The sequence below is a fragment of the Coffea arabica genome, chromosome 6c (genome assembly GCF_036785885.1).
Source record: "Coffea arabica cultivar ET-39 chromosome 6c, Coffea Arabica ET-39 HiFi, whole genome shotgun sequence".
Lineage (NCBI taxonomy): Eukaryota > Viridiplantae > Streptophyta > Magnoliopsida > Gentianales > Rubiaceae > Coffea > Coffea arabica.
The window spans coordinates 17,557,058-17,581,533 of record NC_092320.1 but is presented as its reverse complement, the minus strand read 5'-3'; the positions used below and the strand labels follow the sequence as shown (position 1 = coordinate 17,581,533).

The 24,476-nt window shown below is 36.3% G+C and overlaps 3 protein-coding genes across 3 annotated transcripts; all 3 read left to right on the top strand.

The window, feature by feature from the left end:
- Positions 1-2,036: 2,036 nt before the first annotated feature.
- Positions 2,037-9,087, top strand: LOC113691585 (uncharacterized). The gene is made up of 10 exons (XM_027209790.2): positions 2,037-2,375; positions 2,483-2,550; positions 2,656-2,717; positions 2,832-2,981; positions 3,807-3,983; positions 4,285-4,497; positions 5,172-6,805; positions 7,213-7,278; positions 7,353-7,422; positions 7,798-9,087. The coding sequence occupies exons 1-10, from the start codon at positions 2,140-2,142 to the stop codon at positions 8,488-8,490; spliced, it is 3,369 nt and encodes a 1,122-aa protein (XP_027065591.2). The 5' UTR covers positions 2,037-2,139; the 3' UTR covers positions 8,491-9,087.
- Positions 9,088-11,303: 2,216 nt separating this feature from the next.
- On the top strand, positions 11,304-21,573 carry LOC113693742 (uncharacterized). Its single transcript, XM_072053168.1, has 6 exons — positions 11,304-11,996; positions 13,705-13,791; positions 15,717-15,899; positions 16,011-16,097; positions 16,171-16,242; positions 19,266-21,573. The coding sequence occupies exons 1-6, from the start codon at positions 11,739-11,741 to the stop codon at positions 21,222-21,224; spliced, it is 2,646 nt and encodes an 881-aa protein (XP_071909269.1). The 5' UTR covers positions 11,304-11,738; the 3' UTR covers positions 21,225-21,573.
- Positions 21,574-22,288: 715 nt separating this feature from the next.
- Positions 22,289-22,627, top strand: LOC113693080 (xylan glycosyltransferase MUCI21-like). Its single transcript, XM_027211661.2, has one exon. The coding sequence runs from the start codon at positions 22,289-22,291 to the stop codon at positions 22,625-22,627; it is 339 nt and encodes a 112-aa protein (XP_027067462.2).
- The last annotated feature ends 1,849 nt before the right edge of the window (positions 22,628-24,476 follow it).

Here is a 24,476-nt window from a genome sequence, read left to right as displayed (position 1 = left end):
ACATCATACCATGCCAATTGTTGCAAGTGGTCAATGGATTGAGTATAATGTAACGAATAGAGTAGGCTAGTAAACAAGTTGTTTGATCCTTCGCCTTAATTAGCAATTCATCTGTGAGCCAAATACAAAGAAGGGGTCGTCAGATTTAGTGTGAATTTACTGTAATAGCATAGTGTCATAATTATCCTAATAAACTACACATCTCACAAATATAACCAAATTCTTGTCCACATTTTCACATTATTGTCTTTTTCATTAAAATTTGTGTCCAGATATGAAGGCAACACAGAAACGCAAGTGTGTAAACAGATAGGCAGGTTTTTGACTTTTCCAGGCCGAATGGGCATCACATCGTAAATGCCTAACTGGCATGTATAGACATGGGGCTTTTGTGCTTTTGTGTTTTGATCCGTACGCCAATATAAATTAAGGCCCAATACTACACAAGTTATTCTGTATTTTTCATTTAGTTCCTTATATAGTGAAAATTAAATCATATATCATCTTAATACGACATGTTTATTTGCTTGTCCATGTAGGTTTTTACTCATCTAATATCTTAATACCTAAGAAAGAAACCTTCCTTTATTTTAAGAAATAATTACTATTTTGATATCTTGCCCAATTTGTTTCCATTACATTTTTTAAAAAGAAATTAATTTAGTACTTCAGGTATTTAACTCAAACAATTCAGATTTATAAATTCTGAATTCAAATCTCACATCATGTGACTTGTTTAGTTTAACTATATCTTGGTATTTCTCTCAACATTTAGGAATTACTTTGTTATATATCTGAGTTACTTTGTTACTTTTTTTTTTAACGTCACATCCCTTCTCGTCCCGTACTCTTCCTACCCCCAAGAATCATGTTTAGAATTTGAAGTCTAAATCTGATAATGGAAATAATTCTAAGAGCTCTTTTTTGACCATTAGACCAACTCTAAAGCTTAATTCCACCATTGTAAATAACTTTTAATCCTCTTTTTTTTTTAAAAAAAAAAATCCTAACCAATCAAGGTCTTTTGATTTTCTAATCATTTCGACAAATCTCCTTCAAACGCTCTCAGATTTATTAAAATTTGAATACCTTAGAAACTATATCGATTTTCCTATAGACTTGAGAAGGAAAACTGACCAAAATTAATTATGCGAGGATCAAATTGGTTTTCGAAAAATTTGAAGAACTTAAAATGGTCCATTGCCTAGGGTCTAAACCATTAGGGGCGCCTCATCATAGGGAATGAAATGGGGTTGCGTCATGCGTGTGGGGTGCAGTAGCACGTTGGCACGTGACTCGTTTTCTGTTCCATTGGTGAGTACACGTGACTTTGGTTTGGTACTCTGTGCAGCAAGTCCGAGCATCCGCAACGGCTAGCTAGCTAGCCAAAAGAAAAAAAAAAACAAAAAATTAATGGAATATGAATATGATTCTTGGGCTTGGAACAAATCCAAATTTTTTATTTTCTAATTTTTTGGGAAAGGATAAAAATGGCATCGATTGAATTTACTGTCTCGAATTCCTATAATAGAAATATAATTTAATTTTATAAGCCCATGTATGATAGAATTTTTACTAATTAAATCTAAGAATTTTGTACGAGAGAATAACAAGATAATTGTTACCTTATTTGAAAAGTTAAAAACTAATAACCTATTGTAACACGAAAGAAGAAATTTTTATTGATCACCAAAATTAGATAGTATTGCATTGTGTACATTTCAACGGTAGATTCACTTGGATGTTTAGTTATCACAATTATGCAAATATTGCTATATATAGCTAGTAATCAATCAATTATTCGTAGTAAAAAACAAAGAAAAATATTATATGCACTCCATATTTTGATATTTGCACTCCCACCTTTTGTTATATCATATAGTCTAATAAATGAAAACTATATAATAAAAATAATAGCGCGAGTGCAAATAACAAAAAAGAAGTATAAATAACATTTCTCAAAAAAAAAATTATCAAATACACATATTGCACCACAATTTATAATTTATCTGATTTTCTCTTCTTTCCCCCGTCTGCAATTGGTAGTCTTAAAATTGGCGCCACAAAATTTTTCTCAAATCCTTCCCTCTTGCGATTCCAGTCAGGGTTCCTCATTTCCATCTTCAATAACGAAATCAGATGGCAAATCTGAGAGATCAATTGGAAGAAATCAAGGCAATGCTGGGAGCACGAAATTCTTCTTCAAATCCTCAAAAACCTCATAAATCAAATGCTTACTCAACACTCTTAAGCCTCCAAGAGCAGGCCACAACTACCAACGACGACTCTTCTTCTTTCATTCAGCTACTCGGAGATTCAGCTAATATTCTTGTCTCCTCATTCGGTACTGACATTTTAGATAACGATGAAGAAATGTGCGTAAGCTTTTGTAATTTTTTTTTTTTTGCCTTTTTCTTTCCCGAACTTTAAACAAATTTGATATAGTATTATTGTTTTTTTATTCGTGTGTTATATTCAACAGTGCTGCTCAGGCATTGAAGTGCTTGGGATTTATGATTTATCATCCATCCATTGTTCCAATGATTACAGGTAGCTTTTTTCTGTTTTTTAGGGTAAATTCTGAATGTCAAATAATATTCTGGGGTAATATAAACAGGATCTTGAAGTTGATATTTTTCTTGTTGAGTAATCTAGGTGATAATGCTCATATGATTCTTGAGTCCCTTTTCAAAGTGATTACTACCACCAGGATTAAGGTACATTGCATTTTATTGAGTCTACGAGGCAAAAAAAAAAAAAAATCTTTTCAGGGATTTGTCCAGTCTGAAGTTTAAATTAATTTAGCTCGCTTAATTTGGTTGGTTTTGCAGTCTGTTTGCAATTTAGGAGTGTGGTGCATATCAATTCAACAGTTCAGTGCGGCAATTTTGGATTCACATTTCGACTCTTTGTTGAGGATAATTATTTATGCCCTTGACAATCCTATTGGTTCTATCTCGATTACATTTGAGGCCATGCAAGTAAGCTTTTATTCATTTAATGATATTTGCTTCGTGGCTTATCTTATTGAACTATTTGGCCAAGTTTGGATTGTTTCATCTGCGATGAGAGTCCACATTTTTGTAATGATTAAACTTGTTTTGAGTGCTAAGACCATAAGTGAACAATGATGAATTGGTGGTTGCCTGATTCCAGTGGCAATTCACAGATTGCTAAGTTAATTGACTAAATATTGTACAACTTTCAGTCAATAAAGAGAGAGGAATATATGTTCCTGGATTTTCTTATTGCAACGTGATAAGATGAAAACCATGTGACTTTTGTCCATTTTAATCAAAACATCCAGCGTAAACATGGAGATTGACAGGTTGGTGAACTGAAAAAGAGTGTGTTAGTATAAAAGATACTAACTCAGATCCATGTTAGAAAACTGGTAGAATAGTGCGTGTTGGTTTAAAAAATACCAACTAAGATCTATGCTAAAACACTGTTAAGAAGGGATGTGGAGAAACTATTTGATATGGATCCAAATGTGAAGAGCGATGGGAAATTTGGAAGGTTTTATCACTTGTTAGAAAAGATAAATGCAAGCATAAACAACAAGTTTTTCTTTCTTTGAATCTGTTCAAACTCACATTAGCTACAAATTATGGTGGCTTGAGTTTGTGCTGCTTTGACCTCTAACCTGTACAACATGTTCTCGAAAATGACTATACTTTCATGAGAAAGTTACATTTTCAAAAGGTGTGCTCGTCTGATATTCCATGTAAAGCTGTCATAGCTGACCTTAATCTTAAATTTGGGTTGTTTATTATGTTCTTACTCTTATGTCTCTACTATGACAGTCTGTAATAAAGTTGGCAACATTATGGGGTGAAAAGATGAGACATGTGTCAAATGTATGGGCTCCTCCAATTTATAGACGGCTTGTTAGTGCTGATAAACGGGAGAGAGAAATTACGGAGAGATGCTTGCTGAAGGTTAGGTATTTGATATGTCCTACGCCAGTAACCCTTTCCAAGGTATATGTAGGCAACTCTGGCTTATCTTCCATGCATGTGGTCATGTCAATATACTTGCTAAGGAAAGTCAATCTTTCATTTGATTGAAAGTAGGTACAGAAAGGGTCATTGGTAATGTCTGTTAGACCAGACTCTGCTGTGCAAGTGCTTTCCTTTAGCTTTAAGGCTTTATCCATCTGTTCCATCCAGCTGCTAAGTTAATGTATTTCTTACTATAAAGCTGCTTTAATCATTTGTCACATTTGATGCCAAATCTATTAAGACTAAAAAGTATTGTTTCTCTTCTATATGTCTTTGGCAGACTATTCTCTTAGATGTGAAGAAAAAATTGCTTCCCGCCATGAAAGAATTATTGAATCTTGGCCTGAAGATTGAGACCATGCGAGCATGGGGATGGTATATCCGTTTTATTGGACCTTCAGCAATGAAAAGCAAAGATTTAGTCAATGAAATGTTGAAACTTCCTGAGCAAGCATTTTCTGATTCTGACCCACAAGTTCAGATTGCTGCCCTGGTATCGCTTTTTGATCCTTCAAAGATGAGCATTGCTTTAACTGCTGGTGATTTTCATCTATTTTCAGTACAATGTATGGTCATACTGAGCCCCTAATAAATTAGTCCAAATAACATGGTATTAGTGTTCAGTTGGTCTCAATGATTTTTAACTATCAAGTTAATGCCGGAAAATTTCATCATGCACTTAGACGTCTTAGTTTCTAATCTAACCTTAAATTAGTACATCAATGTAATATTTTTGTGGTCATGTGCCAGATGACCTTATTATGTTGGGCCACCCAAGTGTTTGCTAGAACACTAGCTTGATTTCAATTATTTTGAATGATTTTAAAACTTTAAATGTGACAGTTGTAAGTTTATTTTTGGTGTTACTGGCATTTAAGTGCTACTAGGAGAGAAAGAGAAATTTTTTTTTCCCGAGTTTCGACTCTTATTTTGTGCATTTAATGGCATCTGTCTTCCTAGATAGAACAAACTAGAAGGTATTAGCATGAGCTCATGTCTAGTGCCAAATTTACAGTCTTATCAGTGCCAGGAAACTACTAAATGTATACCAGAGAGGTTGTTTTATATATGGAAGCCTTGACCTTGAGGTTAGATGGAGCGAATTAGAGTTGCTCCGGTGTCTATCAAATAGGTAAATGAAGTGAAGATGTGCCATTCTGTTTGCAGGTCGCCTGGGAAGCTATGATCGATGCTTTAGTTCTACTTCCAGTCCAAGCTTCTGAGATTGATGCAATTCAAATATGTGATAAACCACGTGTGAAAATATCATCATGGGATAATTATCAGACCGATGGAGATAGATATTTGAAAAAATTAAAGCTTATAATGACACCCCTAATAGGAATCACGTCAAGCAAATGTCATTTATCTGTGCATGTAGCCTGCCTCAACACATGGTCTTATCTGCTACACAAACTGGAGACTTCTATCAGCTCTGATTTGGTGATAAAATCTGTCTGGGAGCCCATCCTTGAACTCATTTTGCGACATGGACCTGATAATCAAAGTGTCTGGTTATGGAACATTTGCTTGGATGTGCTTGATGCTTTTACTTCAGCAAGAACTGCAAACTCAAATGGTGGCATGCATAATCTGGAGAAGAGTAGGTTATTGGAAAAAAGCTCAGCATGCTCACGGAAGCAGTATGCAATTAAATGGTCACCTTGGAATCTGAGCCAGCTTGATTTCTTTATTAAGATGATTGATATTGTCATTAACCAAGCTTCAAATGCTGCTGTTTCCCTTGAATTCAGAAAGTTGGCACAAAATGCTGCCTTAAAGTTATTCAGATCTCTTTTGAGAGCAGTTCAAGGTGCTGTAAAATGCATTTCTGTACCTTATGATGAAATTATGCTGTGTCTGAATACAACTTTTACATTTTTGAAGAAGATTTGTGAAAAAGTGACTTCAGAAGATAATTGTTTTGTTGATTTCTCTCATGCTTCCCTCCAGCTTTTGGAGTTGGTCGCTGAGGAGATAGAACCCTTGATATTGGAATCTCCTCTATACAGAACAGCACTAGATCTAAAGTGCCTTGATGAGTTAGAACCAGTTTGTAAATTTAGATCATCATGTGAACCAGGTTTGTGGCTCATTTCAAATATGGACATGGTTTCTCCAATTGTGTATTTGAGTGTGCTTTATTTCTCAGTGGCTGTGAAGTTAACTTCTAAGGCTTCAGACTGCAAATCCATAACAGACAGGATGTGCAGACATGTAAAGTTGTCCTTATGTTCTCATGGTACTCTGGATATTCTCTCTGTCTGTGTTGGTTTGTTGTACAAGTACGGGGCTTTTGATTGTTTAGGCATTTGGAAAGGTCTTGCTAATGGTCTTAAAGATTATTTAGATGACAAGAGAAACCCCTCACTTTTCAAAATGGGATCAAAGAACCATGGTTGTGCTGTAGTATTTCATCTCCTATCCTATCCTTTTGCTGCATGCTCACACTTGCAGAGCCAGCAACGGCTTCAGGATATTATTGAAGTGTGGAGACAGTTATATGTTTCTGTTCATCGTGATTCCCCACTGCAGTGTTCGACTGATTTGAATTTTTCTGAGAATCTGTTTGCAATATTGGATGAGTACTTAAATGATATTACTGTGACAATTGACAGTCGAGCTAAGTTTCAGCAACGGGACAAGAATCAGGATTTTGACATGCTTTTATTGATTGGAAATGTGATTTCTTGTGTTATGGAGCAATTTGTTTCAGAAGTGCGCTTCATACGAAGTACAATGAGCAATGGCAATAATAGGACTTCCAGCATTTTCAAAACTAGCTTGGGATTTGCTTTGAGGTAAACAGAAAATATGCTGATTGGAATTAGCTTGTGAACAGTTTAAATATAGCTAACAGATATGAATTGTCAGACTATTGTTTAGACTAATGTTGGGATGAAATCTATATGTACTGCTGCGTGTATTCTTCTGATAATTAGCAGCTCTTTTACGTTTTGTGTATAAAGAATATGTTCGCATGTTTCCTGTCATGTAAGTTGAAAATCAAGTCAATTGCCCAGACAGCATCAATTGTCATCCCTTCATATTTGCTGATTAAAAAATCACCGAAGTTTTAAGGCCCCATCATACAAGTTTTACACATATGGCAAGTGAAAAATTATTAATAGCTAATATATTAGCAACTTCTTCAGCATTTGCAGGCCTTTAGACATTAACTTGTTGGCTCTTTTATGTCATGGGGTAGGTTCCTGAAGCTGGCTTTTGCAGAAAAAGAAACCATCGTGCCAATGATACAGGCTCTATCTTCAAGGTTGTTATTGATGCTACATGGGCATTTACTAATATTTCATGAGTATAGCATTAGTTTCTGACTATAAATTTCAGGTTGTTCTCAACATTGATCCAGTTTGCAGACAGCCTTCAATTGAAAGAAGATATTGTTGCATTCATTGAGGTTTGTTTTCCTTCTTGTTCTGCGCTGCTGCAGTTTTAAAGTTCTAAAAGAAATATTATAAAAGGTCTAAGACAGGATATCATCTCTAGTTTGTGAAGTAAGGTGGAACTGGGATACTTTTTTGGTTTAATTTTTTTTGGTTTCCTTTTCTTCTCTATTATCTCCATTCTGGGTCCACTGCCAATTCATGTGTAAAGGAGCCATAAGAAGGCCTTTTCTCAGTTTCCATTTACATAACTCGGATATCGTACATAATGGAAGCATAAGAAATTTAGGCAGCTTAAAGTATTCTTTGATGGGTTTGCTCTTGAAGCACATCTTTCTGTTAATTCAGGATAGTTACCTTTGTATGTACTTACTTTTTCTTTTGCTCAGGCTATGACAAGTCCATTACTTGAGTGGCTATCATTGGTGGCAGTTAATGATCAGAAGACCACCGATCAGCTTCAACTTTTATGGACTAAAGTCCTGAATAGCTTGCGGAAGAGTAGGCCCTCAATTAAGTTTGATTCCGAATTCCTAAAATTTCAATCATCTCTTCTTGAAAAAACTCTTGACCACTGGAACGTCACCATCTCTGAGAACACCATCAACTTCTGGAACTCTACATATGGTGAACAAGTACTTCTAGAGTACCCTCATAACTTGCTACCAGTCTTGGACAAACTTTCACGAAATGGAAAAATAAACATCTGCAAAAGCGTCTTGGCAATTAGTGGAAAGAATGGTTCTGGAGTAACAAGCAACATCTCTCCTCAGCGATATTCTGTGACTCCAAGAGTAAATAGCTGTTCGAAAAGAGTTGAACTTGTGGGGGATGCCATGAATGATTTGCAGGGTGAGAATAAGCTGCATTTGAGGTCAAAGAGAAAACGGCCTGATTTAACAGAACATCAAAAGGAAGTAAGACAAGCACAGCAAGGACGTGCAAGGGATTGTAATGGACATGGCCCAGGAGTACTAACTTATACTAGTGCTGATTTCTCTCAAACTAATGAAGAATCACAGGAAAGCCAGGGCATTAGAGATGCAGATTCCATCCTGGAGATGTTAAGAAGTGTTCCTTGATTATTTTGATCAATTGAAATGCCGTGTTCTGAAAGAAAGAGCCTGTGCTGGGATCATTCTACATTACGTTTCCGTAGTCCTGCTTTAGGCCTTGAAACAAGAGGTGCACTTTTTGGTGCAAGGTCATCTGATTCAAGTTTTTCGAGGATCGTGCTCCATGAGAAACCTTTGTTGTCTTGTGACTGGCCATAGAAGACTGTTGGATGGGAAGGCATTTCATCGACTTGAGAAGCCTACGTCCTGGAAATGAAGTAACGAATTGCCGATGCCTCTCCTTTATCGCCTGGTCAAAGACATTGAGCAATGAGCAATGAGCAGCAGCTCTAACAAGAGAATCTGCAAATATTTGGAAGGCCCGCTCCGTGAGCCAAGAGTTGACCTGCACTAAGTTTTTGCTCTGCAGTCCTGGACTAAGGAAACAATTTGCCTGTCCAGCCCCTTGTATCAAGTTGAACAAAAAATTTTGGCAATTCTTCCTTGAGTAATCGAGTTTCAGTGAGAGGGTAGAACTTGTAAAATTGTTCAATTAAATAGTGAACTCACCATTTAAGAATTAATGACAAGTAGGAGATGATGCATCTGCTACTGATGATCTAAGTCCGATCATGGTACTGATCTTTTCGAGTTCTTTACACTTGGAGAAGAGAAGGAATTATGACGGGGTGTGTTTGAATTGAATATTATTTTTTAAAAAATATTTTAAAAAATATTATAATATTTTTTATGATGCGATGTATGTAAAATAAAAATTTAATTAAAAAAATATTTAAAATGCAAGAAATTTTTTTTCCTCCCAAAATTATAGCAATCTAAACAGACCCGCAATCTAAACAGACCCACCGACTCTCGCTTGATGAAGATTTGCGGGTTAGAGGAGCAACTTTAATATCTCTAAAAAAAGTTGAGATTTTGCATTATCAAATTAGTGGAGTCGTAAAGACCTGTGTTTCAGTTTGTATTCAAGTCGATTTAGCTGTATTGATCGTTAAATAAATGACCATATATAAGGAGATCCAGTCATTAATTTGTTCCATTTGGATTACTATATTTTAGAGTTTTTATAGAATAATATAATGCTGTAATATAATGTATGTGAGTAAAAAAGTGATTAGAAGATGCGGCAAAATTTTTTTTGAGGAAAAATAGCAATTCAAACAAGAGTAAAAACCGCAACGGATCTTAAGGAAGCAAAAAAGAATTAAAACATGATGTTTATGAAGAAGAAATAGCAATATAATAAAAAGTGAAACGAGACAGAGAGTGGCATAGAGTGTGGGACAGAAGATCCGTTTCGAGTAAAAACTCACGATCTATTCAGAATTTGCCGATTGGCTAGGTCCAACTCATGATCTATTTGAACCAAACTTCCATCCTCTGAAAGGAAAAGAAGCCTAAAAATCTATTCTCTAACATTACAGTTCATTACTCTAAAATGCCTTTTTCACGTATTCTCGAGTTAAAGGTGTGTGGTTCTTGCTTGCTTTTTCTTTACGTGCTTTTTGCTTGAAAGTAAACGTATGCACCCATGAACGTTGTTGATGTCGGCTCTCAGCCAAGCAGCCCTCGCCATGGAGAGAGCTCGCGAGGTTCTGTCCAAAAAAGCTTTGTCCAAATTGCGCGTATTAGACCACGATTATATATATATATGCTTAAGAATATATAATTAAGTGAACTAAAGTTTTTTGTTCGTCGGTCTCACTTAAGAAAGCATTAAAGGCTTCTGTTTATTGGTCATGAATTGCTTGGCGGAATAAATATCTGCATATATCCTGTCCCTTTACTTCCTTTTAAACATCCAAGCGATTTGAATCTTTATGTTGCTTAGGGTATCTCATCTCAAGGTAAAGGATTGCTTGACAAGCATAGAAAATGGTCCCAAAAAAAAAAAAAAAAAGGAATGTTTCTAACGAAATTCCAAACCAAGCCAAGAACAATAATGCCCTTATTCATCCACATTCATAGAAATGAGCAAGAGTCAATGGATACAACACCAATGGTGGTACGCCAATGCACAAATACAACTAGTTTTACTTACTTAACCAGTCATCCTATATAAATCAAGAATGGAGCATTGAAAACAAAGTAATTTTCTGCCAAAACACAATAATGGTCTTCTTATAATTCAATTTTTTAAAAGCTTCATTTACAACCATGTACATGACATAAGAGCTGATTGATGCGGACATATATGATATTTTTTCTTTCCTCTTATAAATACTAGTAGTAGCATATTTGGTTGGACTCTCCTTGCTGCATTTTATCACCTGCGGAGGGTCATCCCTGCTGTCACACATTTCTTTCCTTCTATTTAAAATAAGCCTATATCTTTCCTTCTATTTAAAAATGAACGCACGTTAAAATATACTTTCAGGTGTCATATTTTAAAAAATATGAGATTAATTAATTAGAGAAATTATATACATACAAAAAAAAAGAAGGTAGGTAAAATTAAATAGTAAAAATATATAAATTCAAGAAAGAATAATAATTATTACTATATATACATATATAATAAGTTTATAAGGTGAATTTTAGATCTATTAACGAGTGTTCAGCGTACATCCTTTAGAAAAAGAAAAAAAAAAAAAAAAGATGGCTCCAAAATCTCAAGTACCATAAACAGTGCAAAACATTTCCTGTTTCAGACAAAAAACTGTGGTTTCTTACACCGTCCGATCATTCCAAATCAAACCCAAATCGCAACTTTCTCTTCCATCCAACGGCCCCAACAAAGTCCACGCCCACACCTTCCTACTCCGCAGCTGCACCATAACACTGAATACCAATAACAAGATGGCTCATGTCAATACGGGGAGACCCCCCACCCCCTGCCCCGGCCCACCCGAGCCGAAAATCAAGTGATTAACTCTCAGTATAACAACACCCCCTCCCCGCCCCTCGTTCTTTCTCTCTCTAGATTTTTCACTCTCTCTCTATCCATTTCTATTTTCTCGCAAAATCAACCCGTCTCAATCAATACGCAATCTTCCAATACGCCCGTGCATATATACAGATATAGAAAGATTTATCTTTTTACTGTCCGTAATTTGAAATTCTAGGGTTTTTTTTGGTCTGGTTATCGCTCAATCTTCGCAATTTAGATTCAAATGTGGGGAATAAAGTAGAGTAAGTGGGGACGGAGGGGTTTTAAGTAGAGAAAGCTAGGGTTTTTGGATTAGCTGCTGGTACTTTTTTTTTTTTTTTGTAATTAGTTTTATTAATTCTTGAAGTCGATCTGTGAGTGTGAAATGGATTCTTCTTCGTCGATGTCGTCGCCGGCAATCATGGTTGGGGATAGCAATAATAACGTTAGTAGCAATAACAGAGATGGTGCTTTGTCGCCCACGGCCGCTGCTTCTCTGCGAGGGTCGATGGAGGATGACGTGGCTCTCTCAGTAGCTGCGGGGCTTGCTAAGGAGGCGGCTCTCTTGTTCCAGGCCGGGAAATTTGCGGAGTGTGTCAGTGTGTTGAAGCAGCTCTTGCACAAGAAAGAGGACGATCCGAAGGTTAATTTAATTTTTGGCTTTTGTATGTTACTTTTATGAAGCTTTCTCTTCTTTAATTACATTTTAGAGTTTTTTTTTTTTTTAAGTTTGGTTCTTTATTTAGTGTCTGTGGAAGTGAATTACGATTTGGATTAGTTTTTGACGTGGAATATATTTATTTTGGCACATTCAGAGGATTATTGAACGTGAAAGTTTACATTTTAGTTTTTTTTTTTATTATTTATGCGACTGCTTGCCAAGAGCAGCTTGCTGTTGGAATTATTAAAGAAGCAATTTCTGAGGTCAGACTTCATATTTTGTTGCAATATCTATCGCCAAGGTCTAAGGTTGTATCCGTTATAAAAGACAGATGCACTTATAATAGTTGGGAGTTGTGGTGGATTGTGATAACTTGGGAGACAGATGGAGGTGGAATTCTGATGATTGGTTATATTGGCCTTTGAAGGCTTGAGAATGAAGATGGCAGCTTGAACATGTCTGTTTCTCAGCAGTAGTTTGAAGTTGCTGGTTCAGCTTGTGTTCTTGGAGCTCTGGAAAGATACCAGGATTGTAAGAGGAATAAATTTGGGAAAAAGACGAGTGTCGTGCTAACTTATGTCTGTAAGATGTTCCTTTTTGGAGGAATTTGAGATTCTTTATGTTTCAATTTTTTGTCCTTGAGAGAATTACTTTGTGCTATGCTTTCTAATGGCACCCTCTAGACTGATGGTTGTCATAACTCTGTGAGGTTCTTATATTGGCCCATGTATATTCTTCCCAATCTACCTGGTTGTGTTTTTTTGCTTACCTGGAGCCAATTGATGATGGTTGTACAGGTTCTTGAATAGCTACTGGCCTGTATTGTAACATAGGATGGCGGTATTTTCACATTTACTTCTATTTATCTTTGTCTCCAAGAATGGTTCGTTTAATGGCTTTCTTCAGATATAAAAGTTGGGGACCACTACATAGATTCTTGCCGAGAACTTACTAGCAAGGCAGTTGGGCTGTTTGTCCTTACCTCCTGATTGGATTTTTGGATACTGACTGCTGGATGGTTTCATTTATTTTGTCTGAGAAGAATGATCTTGATGTAATTTGGGGATTGAATCCTATCGTTTTGTTCTTCTTGTTAATGTGGATACAACTGTAATAAGTCGTCTTTGGTAATAGACTCTCTGCTGGAATTCGCTGTTACATAAAAGTGATGGCAATCTTTTACATCTTGAGGAAAGGATAAACACAGGATTCAATTCCTTGTGTAGTGCTCACACTAAATTAACAGCACAAGCAATTGAACAACAGGATTTGTCAAATCATGACTCGAGTGTTCACCTTTTGCACACAATGTTTTAGTTGGCAGACATCTTTGATGGTGTAATTCCCTAGAAAAGATTCTTTGGCCTTTTGATGTTCCTTTTGTTAACTAGAATAACATTGGGATTAGTCGTGCATTCTTTGGTGGTCAAACATAATATCCCGCTGTTACTTTGTACTTGAATTAAGAAACTTCAGTCTGTGTTTTTCTGTTGGGTGGTTTTCTACAAAGATGTGAAGATATATAGACATGAAAATTTGCATGTAATCTTTTAAGAGCCATTGTTTGCTAATTGGAAGTCAGAATTTTTAAGATTCTGTCAACAGAGATTAGTTTTTATGATTGTTTGGTTTTTGTCTCGTATAGGGCTTATGTATTCATTATCCTACTTTTCTATATCCTTGATTATAGATTCTTCACAACATTGCTATTGCGGAATACTTTCAAGATGGTTGTTCAGACCCTAAGAAGCTTCTTGAAGAACTCAATAATGTTAAGGTATGCCTTCGTATGGTGCTTTACTTCTTTTAAGTAGTCGTACATGAAAGTGGATTGATTTATCCTTTTGCTGGGCTTCTTTTTCCCAAAGTTCCATCTAGACATTCCAAGAGTTCCATCTAGACATGCCATGTTGTCAATTGACAATATTTGGATTTATGAGCTTGCGTCTCTTGTGTTGGCACAATTTGTAAAGAATTGGCATTATTGTGGGAAGGAATGTGCAATCATAAATATCAGCTGGGACGTTTGAGTTCACTAGAGCTTTAACTAGGAGCTCGGATGATATTTGGCAAGGTTCTGCTTTCCATCTTATTGGCATTTATTTTTCAGAACTTTTACGATAGAAGTGCTATAAGATCATACTTCCTAACCTAATGCATTTTTCGGCAATCAGATGTTGGTTTTAAGATCCTGGATCGATGACCTGAGTAGAATTAAAATTCATATAGTAGTTTCCGGAGTCTTTATTTGTCTGTGCATATGTGTGTGTATATTTTTTCAGTTTTGGACTCAATTAGGTTTCTGTATTGGGTTCATGCACCGTTTCTAATCCTTTGCTAAATCAGTGAATTCCATTTGTCTTCTTTGTAGCACGTCGGGCCAAACCTCTGATAATTTAAGCACATGAGAGTTTTTGGTGACAACACGGCAGTTTTTAATTTGCTCCAATTTTGAACGTTTGTTTATATAAAAGGATTATCCTTTTGCTTGAGAAAAATGATATTTCACCTCTCCACGTCACATATACTTCTTAGCTAAGCTCAATTAAATCTGATTCAGGAATAACTATTTCATATCATTTTGAGAATCAGGTTTGAATACTTATGTTTTTGTTGGAGTGTATGGAAGCATCTTTGTGTCACCTTCAAGAGCCAGATTTGACATGTTTTTGGGAAATTAGACCTGTATGCAGTCTTGGGAATTCCTGGGTGGAAGTTCGAGTTTGAATTATTCTTCAGATTTGATTGTGTTTCTTTTGATGTGGAGTTGCATTTTTAGTAATTTTTATTGCAAGAGGTTTTCTTGCCTTTTCAATGATGGTCTTTGTTGCTGCCACTTATTTTTGTGAACTTTATTTTTTTTTTTTCACATGTATCTAATTCAACAATAATTGTTATTCCATTCTCTATTATAATGACTTTCCAGTGTTTTGTAAGTTGTATAGCTGACATATTTCTTTGGGATTTTATTTATCTAAGGTTGGGACAGAAGTTTTTGTTCTGCTCTTTGGTTTAATTGGAGATGATATTTTCATGCTTTATTTATGTTGCATTTGCTTTTGTTATTCTCTACCTATAAATATCTGTGTAGTTTATTATCACGTTATGAACCTTTATTCAATGTTAAAGATATGTCAGTCAACAAACGGATGCTTGAAAGGTTTTTGTGGGCTAGCATTTTGCTACCGTTGGATTGTGTGTTATGATATTGTATTTGACTGTGAAGTAAGTTAAATGGTCATTCAATAAAAAATTATTCTTCTAAGTGGCTGTGATAAGAATTTTGATTGGATGAAGTAGCAGAAGATAGTTGATCATCCATGGTAAGCATTGGTTGTGCTGTTTTCTTTTTCTATGCTTTATGGATTCTCCTATATCAATTCTCTGATGAGAGACTTTCCAATCTTATGTTACGGTCTCTCGTATTTTTCTGTCAAGATATGAATTAGAAGTTTGAGTATACATGTTTAAGCTTTTGCAAGTAATTTGAGGAATAAAGGACAAAGAAAAGGAAAGGGATAGTGGATAGCACATATGAAATCGATCTACACTTGTCAAATTTTAGGAGTACATTGGTCCAGAAAACTTGGAATTGGGTAGTTGTTGTACAGTGCCACACTAATCCGGGTCTGAACTATCTCTGTCCGATTCTTACTTCTAGTTACTTCACTTTTTCTTTTTTTTTTTTGGTTTTATTTTCAGAAACGAAGTGAAGCACTTGCTCATGCATCTGAGGAACAACAAACAGAGTCAGTCGGCAGCACTAGTAGACTTGCAGTTGGAAGTAAAGGAAATAGTAATGTATCAAATTCATATTCTGTCACAAGTAGCCTGCCTGTTGTCTACACTGATGAATTTGATACTTCGGTTACAATATTTAAGACGGTATGCTCATTTGAATGGAATGAACAGCTATTATCTTGGCTCTGTGGGTTTCTTGTTTGTGGAATGTTTTTGTGTGCGTGGTGTTAATCTGAATCATTACATTATTCTCAGGCAGTCATCTGGTTCCATCTCCATGAATATGCAAAATCATACAGGATTTTGGATGCATTGTATCAAAATATTGAACCCATAGATGAGGTAATTATTTGTGGAATAGATGTTGTCTTATTTCTTTTTTAAGTTTCATTGATTAATCTCTGAATACTTGCAGGGGACAGCTCTACGTATTTGCCTTCTATTGCTGGATGTAGCATTATTTTCGAACCATGCATCTAGATCTGCTGTAAGTTCTGCTTGATTTACTTGTTTGCTTCGTGCAAAGATTTAGTATGGGCTTAATTGGACGAATGTGGTTCTTGGTACTGATTAACAGGGACTCTAAAGGAATGCTTGGTTTCCACTTTGGAGCATGCTGTTCTCCATTCCTTAATTATACTTCGTATAAAATACAAGTGTAAAAACCATCTAATATAATTATACAAAAGAGGAGCTCTGCTTTTAGAATTACCTCCTCTTTCTTTTGTAGACATGCTCTTTTGTTAGTTACTTTTTTCTCCCTTATGATCTTAACCACAATAAGTTCCTGGAGTAAAATGAAACAAAATAAGAAGAAAAAGTTTCAGATAAATTACCTACAACTAGCATATATGTTGAATAAGCACAGACATATTCTATGCCTATAGCGCCAGTTTGGATGATAGACAAGGGAAAAAGATAGATGACAAACAAAGAGAGGAGATAGACCAACCTTTGCTGAGTTCTTCACAAAGCTCATTTTTTCTGTATAAAAAGATAAGATGCCTCTGTAAATTTTTGGTATGGTCTTAACTTCTATTTAGTATGATTTTAACCTTCAAGAGGTCCACATGGATTGCGCCTAGGTTGAGGGAAATCATACAACCTTGCCTCCGCAGAATATATTACGCATCCTCTTTTTTTAGTATGATTTTAACCTCTAAGAGGTCCATATGAATTGGACTTGAGTAGGTTGAGAGAAGCCATACAACCTTTGTTCTGCAGAGTATATAACTCATGCTCTTTGTTTAGCTAATAATAATTATACCTGTCTTAGAAGTTGGTTAGCCAGATCTCATTTGATCTAGTATTGACACGACGAAGGAAAAAGTCAAAGTAAGTTATATGGATACCATTTGAGACCCATATGCATCTTATGGAGGCCAGATATGCTCATCTAGCGGTGAGGGCAGAATCTCCTGAAAAGTTAATAGAATCTCTTGCCTGGTTGAAAAACTGTGTTTCATGGATAAATGTGAACTTGAATGTCTATGCTTTTCATTTGCCACCATTTCCTTTTCTAGTTATCTTGAAAATTTTGTCCCTGTTAGAGTCAAATACTATAGTCAAGTTTCATGAATCCGTCATAAGGCTGCTTTAGCATCAAGGACTATTGAAAGTTGGATCTAGATTGTTAACTTCATATATTTTGGGAAAAAATTACCAGTATAGATGTCATAGAGCAGCGCTCTTAAACTGTGTGTTGGTCAAAGTCGCCAATGAAGATGGGATCAATATGGTACTATGAAAAAGATAAAAAGCTTTATGTTAATACTACTGTGTTTCACTTGTCAAAAGAAAAAATATCCTTCTAAAACTTTGAAATTTTTGTGTAAATCTTTTAGGGATCTATATATTCAAACGCACAAGTGTGTGTTGCATCAGGATTGATTTCATTTTATCCTAGGAAGGTTTTGATTGATTGATTAAATCTAGAAATGCACGTATCTATGATTGTCAATGACAAGACTTTCCCTATGGTGGGTTACTAATCAAGTGCTTAGGGAATAGTTTGCTATATTATGAGTTCTCAGAAGTGGTTTTTCATATCATGGATTCTCTCTACTTTATCTTCTTGGTTATAAAATCTTTGAACTAATTGATGCCTCTTGCTTGTATCTTTGATTTACAATTTGGAAATTTACTTTCTCAAAAAGTAGTTTAGCTGTCCTTTGTTGAGATGCACTTGGTGGATCCCATCTTGTATGCAGGAAGGCTAATGTTCTTGTATGGTCTTTTTGAGTATTTGGGCCAATTTAGCTGAATCATAGATTACAAGGTGTCACATAGCCTTAATGTGTATGAATGCTAATTCTCCTTGTCTTTCCTGTCTTGTGATCTTAATTCAACTGAAAGGAGAAACTGAGTACATTGCATGATACCCCTGCTGCTTGGGTTTAGCAAGGGGGAAGTAAAATCATATTAAAGCATTGATTTTGCATAAAGAAATGGACTATCCTTACCAATACCAATTTTTAATGGGGCATACTTTTTGACTGAGACTCATCTTTACTCTTGATGCTTTTAGAGAGGAATACTTACCAGGATAAAGAGGTTAGAGAATCATATTAAGGTGGTGGTGGATCAGAAGATAATTAGTGATAGAATGTGGTTGGTATTTAAAATTATTTTGTCTTGGACATTCCAATGTAATGTGGATGAACTTCCCAGATATCATATTTTTGAGCATATGCAGTGTACGCCTCTATGGATAATATGGCCAGTCTTGATACAAAGTCTTCTTGACTATCTTAACGTCTGTATGTTTTACTTCACATAAACATGGGAAGATAGTCTTATAAGTTCTTAGTCTTCTAATAATCTAAAGGCTTTTGCTCCTTGGATAATGCTTTCACAAGAGAAGTTGGACTGGTCAAGCAATTTTCAGTTAATTTCCTGCATGGGTACTTATCCTTGTTGACACATCCTGGTCTGATATGGTCATTGTTCTTTCTGCCCTGATCCCTTCTCCCTGAGTGGTGCTGTACTGGCTAAGGCAATTTTAAGTTTAGGCTACCATGTTGTCCCTGATACTGTGTTTGCACCAACTAATGTGGTAGAGCTATTGAAGTTTATGCTTTCAATTCGCACGGGAGAAATACATAATGGGATGGGAGCCAAAAGTGCCAAGTCTTGGACTGGTATAAGGGAGGAAAGAGAATAGTAAGTGAAATTTTATTTCTTTTTAGTCTCGCAACTGATTTAAGGACTGCTTCATTGTTTTCAACATGGAGTTGGAAGTTAAGTGGTTGTGATGCTTCTTGTTTACCATACTGAAAATGGGACGCTTCCAAACACGGTAGTATTGATTGTTATACCATGCTATTATTTAGTCCTGTTGATATATATTGCATTTATTGCAAATTTTGGTAGTAGTTGTTTAATTGTAGTTTTGAATGGTTACAATACCCTTTTATTCTTTTCTTGTAATATCTGATAATGTACACATTAAAGCTATCCTAAAAATATTTACTTATGTATACTCATTCAGTTGTCATTTGTATTGTTTAGGATGTGATTAGCTATGTGGAGAAAGTATTTTGTGCTAATAGCATGACCAACCAAGTAGATAATGGAAGCTCATTGCATCAACCTACTATGGTGTCAAAATCTGCTTCATTTTCTGCTACAATTCCTGGTGCCTCAAATTCTGATTCAGCTTCTTCTGCAAATGTTTTGGAAAGTTCGTTATCTAGAACTTTATCAGAAGAGGCACTTGAGGATGAATCATTGCAGTTACTATCATCCCTGGATATTGGTGGAGAGAATCTGCCAAGACCATCTAGTCTCCAATCTTCAAATGATGTTTCAAGGACTCAAACTGACGATTCTATCTCAACGGTTGATCTCAGGCTTAAGTTGCATCTTTACAAAGTCAGTTTTCTGCTCCTTACCAGAAATATCAAGGCAGCTAAGCGTGAAGTTAAGATGGCTATGAATATAGCGCGCGGCAAAGATTATACATGGGCACTTTATCTGAAGTCGCAGCTTGAGTATGCTCGGGGAAATCACCGTAAAGCGTGCAAGCTTTTGATGGCATCAAGTAATCTAACAGAAATCGGAATTTCTAGCATGTATTACAACAACTTTGGCTGCATCTTTTATCGTCTTGGGAAATATCACGCATCAAGTGTATTCTTTTCCAAAGCATTGCGTTACAGGTCAACTTTGTTGAAGGAGAAACCTGTAAAGCTAGCAACTTTCTCACAGGTTAAGTCTTGGCAGATGGCATATAACTCTGGTCTGTCGCTCTTGTCTTGTGGGAAACCAATACATGCTGCTCAATGTTTTTACAAGGCTGGTCTAACTTACTACAACAGGCCTCTCCTGTGGCTGAGAATTGCGGAGTGCTGCCTTATGGCACTGGAGAAGGGGCTTTTGAAGTCCAATTACTCTAGTCCATCTGATGGCTCTGATGTTAAAGTTCATGTTGTTGGTAAGGGAAAATGGAGGCAACTTGCACTGGAAGATGGGGTTTCAAGAACTGGGAAGTTTGATTCTGTTGGGAGAGATGATTTTTCTTTCGGCAACGGTAGACTGCCCGAGTTGTCAATCTCCCTTGCTCGGCAATGTCTTTTAAATGCATTGCACTTGCTTGAAAGCTCTGATTCAAAATATTTGAAGTCTGGTTTGCTTTCTGATTCTGCTGCTGAAGGAAGTGAATCAGGAGACTCGTCGTCTTCCAAGGCCACAAACTACAAGAATCTAGCAGGTGGTGATCCAAAATTATTGAATGCAGCAGTAGGCTCAGGGCAGGCCAACACAAATGGGGAGGTAAAAGAGCAAAAGGGTGGAAATGGTCAAAACACTTCTCTGCTAAACTCTGTGAGTGATTATGAAGATATTTGTAGGAAAGAGAACCAAATGATCGAACAAGCTCTTCTAGCTGATATGGCATACGTAGAGTTAGAACGAGAAAACCCACTAAAGGCTTTGTCAACAGCAAAGTCTCTTTTGAAACTTTTCGAGTGTTCCAAAATATACGTCTTTCTGGGTCACTTGTATGCAGCTGAAGCTCTATGCCTGCTGAACCGGCCAAAGGAAGCTGCTGAGCATTTGTCCGTCTATGTGACTGGTGGAAGCAATGTTCAACTGCCATACAGCCAAGATGATTTGGAAAAGTGGAGTGTGAAAAAGATAGTGGATTTTGAGGAACCGAATGGTGGGCCTTCATCTGTTAATGCATCGTCTTCTGATGAATTTCAAGGTTTTACGTTCCTCAAGCCTGAAGAAGCTCGTGGAACTATTTGTGCTAATTTAGCTCTCCTGGCCGCAGAACTGGGGGATCCTGGGCTGGTCCAAGATGTTATGCAAGCGACAGCTTCGGCACTAAACAGTCCCCACGTTATTCTTGCTACTGTTTACTTGGATCTTCTGCAGGGGAAGACACAAGATGCTCTTGCCAAGTTGAAACAGTGTAATCGTATTAGATTCCTTCCTGGTAGATCGACGCTGGATGGCTCTAGTTGATGGTCCGGGTTGTATTGATGGTTCTTGTCAGTTTTATTCAACCTATTTCTTAATTCGAATCAGCAGGTAGGTTAGCAATCCTTTGAAGGGAGGATTTGTAACATATATATAGTTCAAATCAGGAAATAAGTTTTTAACTTTCGATTTTTTTGTTTCTCAAAAATTTTCCTTGGTAGGCTGTAGTAATAGGTGGTGTAGCTGAGATTATTTGATTGTCTCAGATGCCCACCTAAAAGATTTGAGATGTAGTTTTGATTCAGGTGATTGTGTTTTAGAGCCTAACGTAGTTCAGCTTTGAATTTGTAGAGAATGTGTCATTGAGAGATGAATCAAAGAAATTTTCAGTTTAGTGTGGATGTTCTTGTTAGGTAGTGGTCTTCATATCAGCTGTAGTGAAGCAAATGTCTTTTAGCTTTCCTTTCTTTTCCTTTTTGATAGGCAAAGATTTTCACCTTTCATTTGGCAACTTAGGTCATTTGTTGTTCATTAGAAAAAGGTCAATAGATGATGATGGTCCTTCACATGTAACTTTATAGGGGAGGGTCCAAATTCTCATTTTTGTATACAACACGAAAATAGAAAAATTATTAGCTCTTCAATGGTAATTAGGCTAATTAGCTTACTATTAATCTAGAGTTACCACTTCGCAACAGCAATTGCTTGTGTCCGCCTACAGTAATTGCCACCTTAAACTAATTGATAATTGTTTTGAATTTTTCTAATAGACACTGCTTCTTCGTACACTTGAAATCACAACCAATCTAATATGTAAATAGACAAATCAGCCAAAAGGGGGCCTGGAAATGAACGGATGTGAACCATCGGGTCTCTAATCATATGTCGTTCTTTTGTAACAGATTAATGCGATTAGTCCTCAGTGTTCACTGTGGATAGTAGCGTGTTATTTCGGGATCTATAATTTTTAGCTGTCGAGTCAAAGCGAAAACGGAAAGGGAGCAACCACTACAATCTTGAGCCACCACCGAAGATTTGTTTATCGAGTTCTCAATGCAAGTGATGTTTTGGTTGGGGTCCACGGTGCTGCCTTGACTCATTATCTCTTTATGAAGCCTGGCTCAGTTTTTATCCAGATCATTCCTCTTGGTACAGACTGGGCATCAGACACCTATTTTGGCGAATCATCATTTAAATTTGGTTTAAAGTATGTTGCATACAAGATTCTTCCGAGCGAGAGTTCATTGTCTGATAGTTATGAAAAGAATGATCCAGTTTTGCTAGACCCTGATACTGTGAACCAGAGGGGTTGGGAAGTCACAAAAGAAGTATATCTTGATAATCAAAATGTAAGATTGAATCTGCGAAGATTTGAGAAACGACTACTTCGTGCATATTACTACACCATTGCTAAGAAGAAAGGGCATTTCCCTATTCAGTCTCAATAGCCTTTGTTTGGTCTTGTACCGTGAACTTGGTTTTCTGTTGAACATTGTAAATCAGGTAAGTGGCAAATAGTAACAATTGAAAAAAAAAAAAATGTTGTATGAGGTGGGTGACGATGCGATTTTGTATATTAAGTAGGAAATTGTTACCTTCTTTTTGGTATATAAGAGATATCTAAAAGCAGATTCTCTCATCTATTTCTTGTTAGCTCTTTGCATTGATGAAATGCTTAATTTCTGCACCAAACATGGAAGTTATCTTGAGGATAACTGTAGATCGGCAGTTACCAAAGGAGGCATCTATCTCCTCCTGATCACAAGGAGATGCTTGGTTCACATTCATTCTTGCCTCATTTGCATTCTCAGTTTCTTATTCTGACTTGCATCCAGATGTCTGTCCCTTTTTTTCTTCAAGATTTAGAAGTGAGTCATATTCTTTTGCAGTTCAGTTCGTGTAAAAGGCATTTTTTTTTTGAGCAGGCAGATTTGCATAAAACGTGGGTCTACTTTTCTTGTGGTTTGACAATTATATCTTGTTGCTTTTGATCTTGGACCTGTGCAGAAAGTAAAGAAAACTTTTTGTGCTGTGCAAATTCCATTTCTAAGGCTCAGCTTACTTTAATGACTCTAATTTGCAACCCACAAAGAGAAAAGGCTTTCCCTTTTCATCAGAAGAATGCTGTCTCCATCCCTTCCATTTGAGTCAGTTCATGATCAATTATGTCAAAGTCTTGATTTTTCTATATCTGCTTGTCCCATAATTTTTGCGGCCACATTTCATGCCAACTTGACTTTGAGGCCATTAAAGAAGTTAATAAAAAGGCGCATAAAGAAAATTTCATGTGACGACAATTTGTGGGCCGATTGTGCTTTGAGACTGAAAATGAAGTATGCTATGATACATGATAGTGATGTTAACTGATTTCAAACTTTAGAATTCCATCCGAATGGGAGATCACTACCAACATTAATTAATGTTACCTAAAAATAACTGAGTTTGACAAGGCACAAGCCTTCGGACGTTGGATTTTGAACCCTTTCTACTTTACAGGTTGATAAGATCGGACTTGGGGCACAAACGGCAGGCCAACCGTTTTCGTTGGTTTTGTACGGTTTTGTCCAATCCCACAAGACGTGCATTCATTTCTTTGGGGCGTAACTCATCTTAAACACAAAGTAAATAGAGAACAAAATTTTGTAGGTCTCATATATGACATTGAAAAATTATTTTTTATCGATTTTGTCCAATCTCATAATAAGATGTACATTCATTTCTTTGGAGCGTAACTCATTTTAAACACAAAGTAAATATAGAACATAATTTTGTAGGTCACATACGTGGCGTTAAAAATGATGGACGTGATCTGAATTTTTTCAGAGATTGTCGTTCCGGCGACCGTCCTTGCCCCAGTAAGATCTGCTTCTGTCCGGAGATAAATTAACCATAAACCTCTGGCATCAGTAAAATGTATATATTATTGCAAATAAGTTTCCATGTTAATAAAAATTTCAGTTTTCTTGGGTATTTTTTTGACGGTTACCTCGTCAGCCTTTATCTTTTTCCCATTTTTCTTCACATGCATTGTGTCTGTTATCTGAAGAGAATCTGTTCTCTCTAAAGAATAAGCCACATGCAATTTTGTAGCTTCATCATTTATTTATCTATATTCTCACAACATATGTCAAGTCCTTGTTTCTTTTGTCAAATAATGTTCATCCTAGATCACAAAATCATTAATTTAATTGCCCTGACACCTGTGATTTAGGTCAACATTCTTCTTTCCATTTAATAATCTTCTGCAATTGATGATTTATCACCAGCCACGTAGAAAATTAGACCTTCCAGCGGGTA

Excerpts from the sequence above, each read along its gene's own strand:
- LOC113691585 (XM_027209790.2), top strand. The coding sequence starts at position 2,140 with ATGGCAAATCTGAGAGATCAATTGGAAGAAATCAAGGCAATGCTGGGA. Across the intron at positions 2,982-3,806 it reads TTACATTTGAGGCCATGCAA|TCTGTAATAAAGTTGGCAAC; the intron begins GTAAGCTTTTAT and ends CTACTATGACAG. Across the intron at positions 3,984-4,284 it reads CGCCAGTAACCCTTTCCAAG|ACTATTCTCTTAGATGTGAA; the intron begins GTATATGTAGGC and ends TGTCTTTGGCAG.
- LOC113693742 (XM_072053168.1), top strand. The coding sequence starts at position 11,739 with ATGGATTCTTCTTCGTCGATGTCGTCGCCGGCAATCATGGTTGGGGAT. Across the intron at positions 15,900-16,010 it reads CGGTTACAATATTTAAGACG|GCAGTCATCTGGTTCCATCT; the intron begins GTATGCTCATTT and ends CATTATTCTCAG. Across the intron at positions 16,243-19,265 it reads ACCATGCATCTAGATCTGCT|GATGTGATTAGCTATGTGGA; the intron begins GTAAGTTCTGCT and ends TGTATTGTTTAG.
- LOC113693080 (XM_027211661.2), top strand. The coding sequence starts at position 22,289 with ATGAAGCCTGGCTCAGTTTTTATCCAGATCATTCCTCTTGGTACAGAC.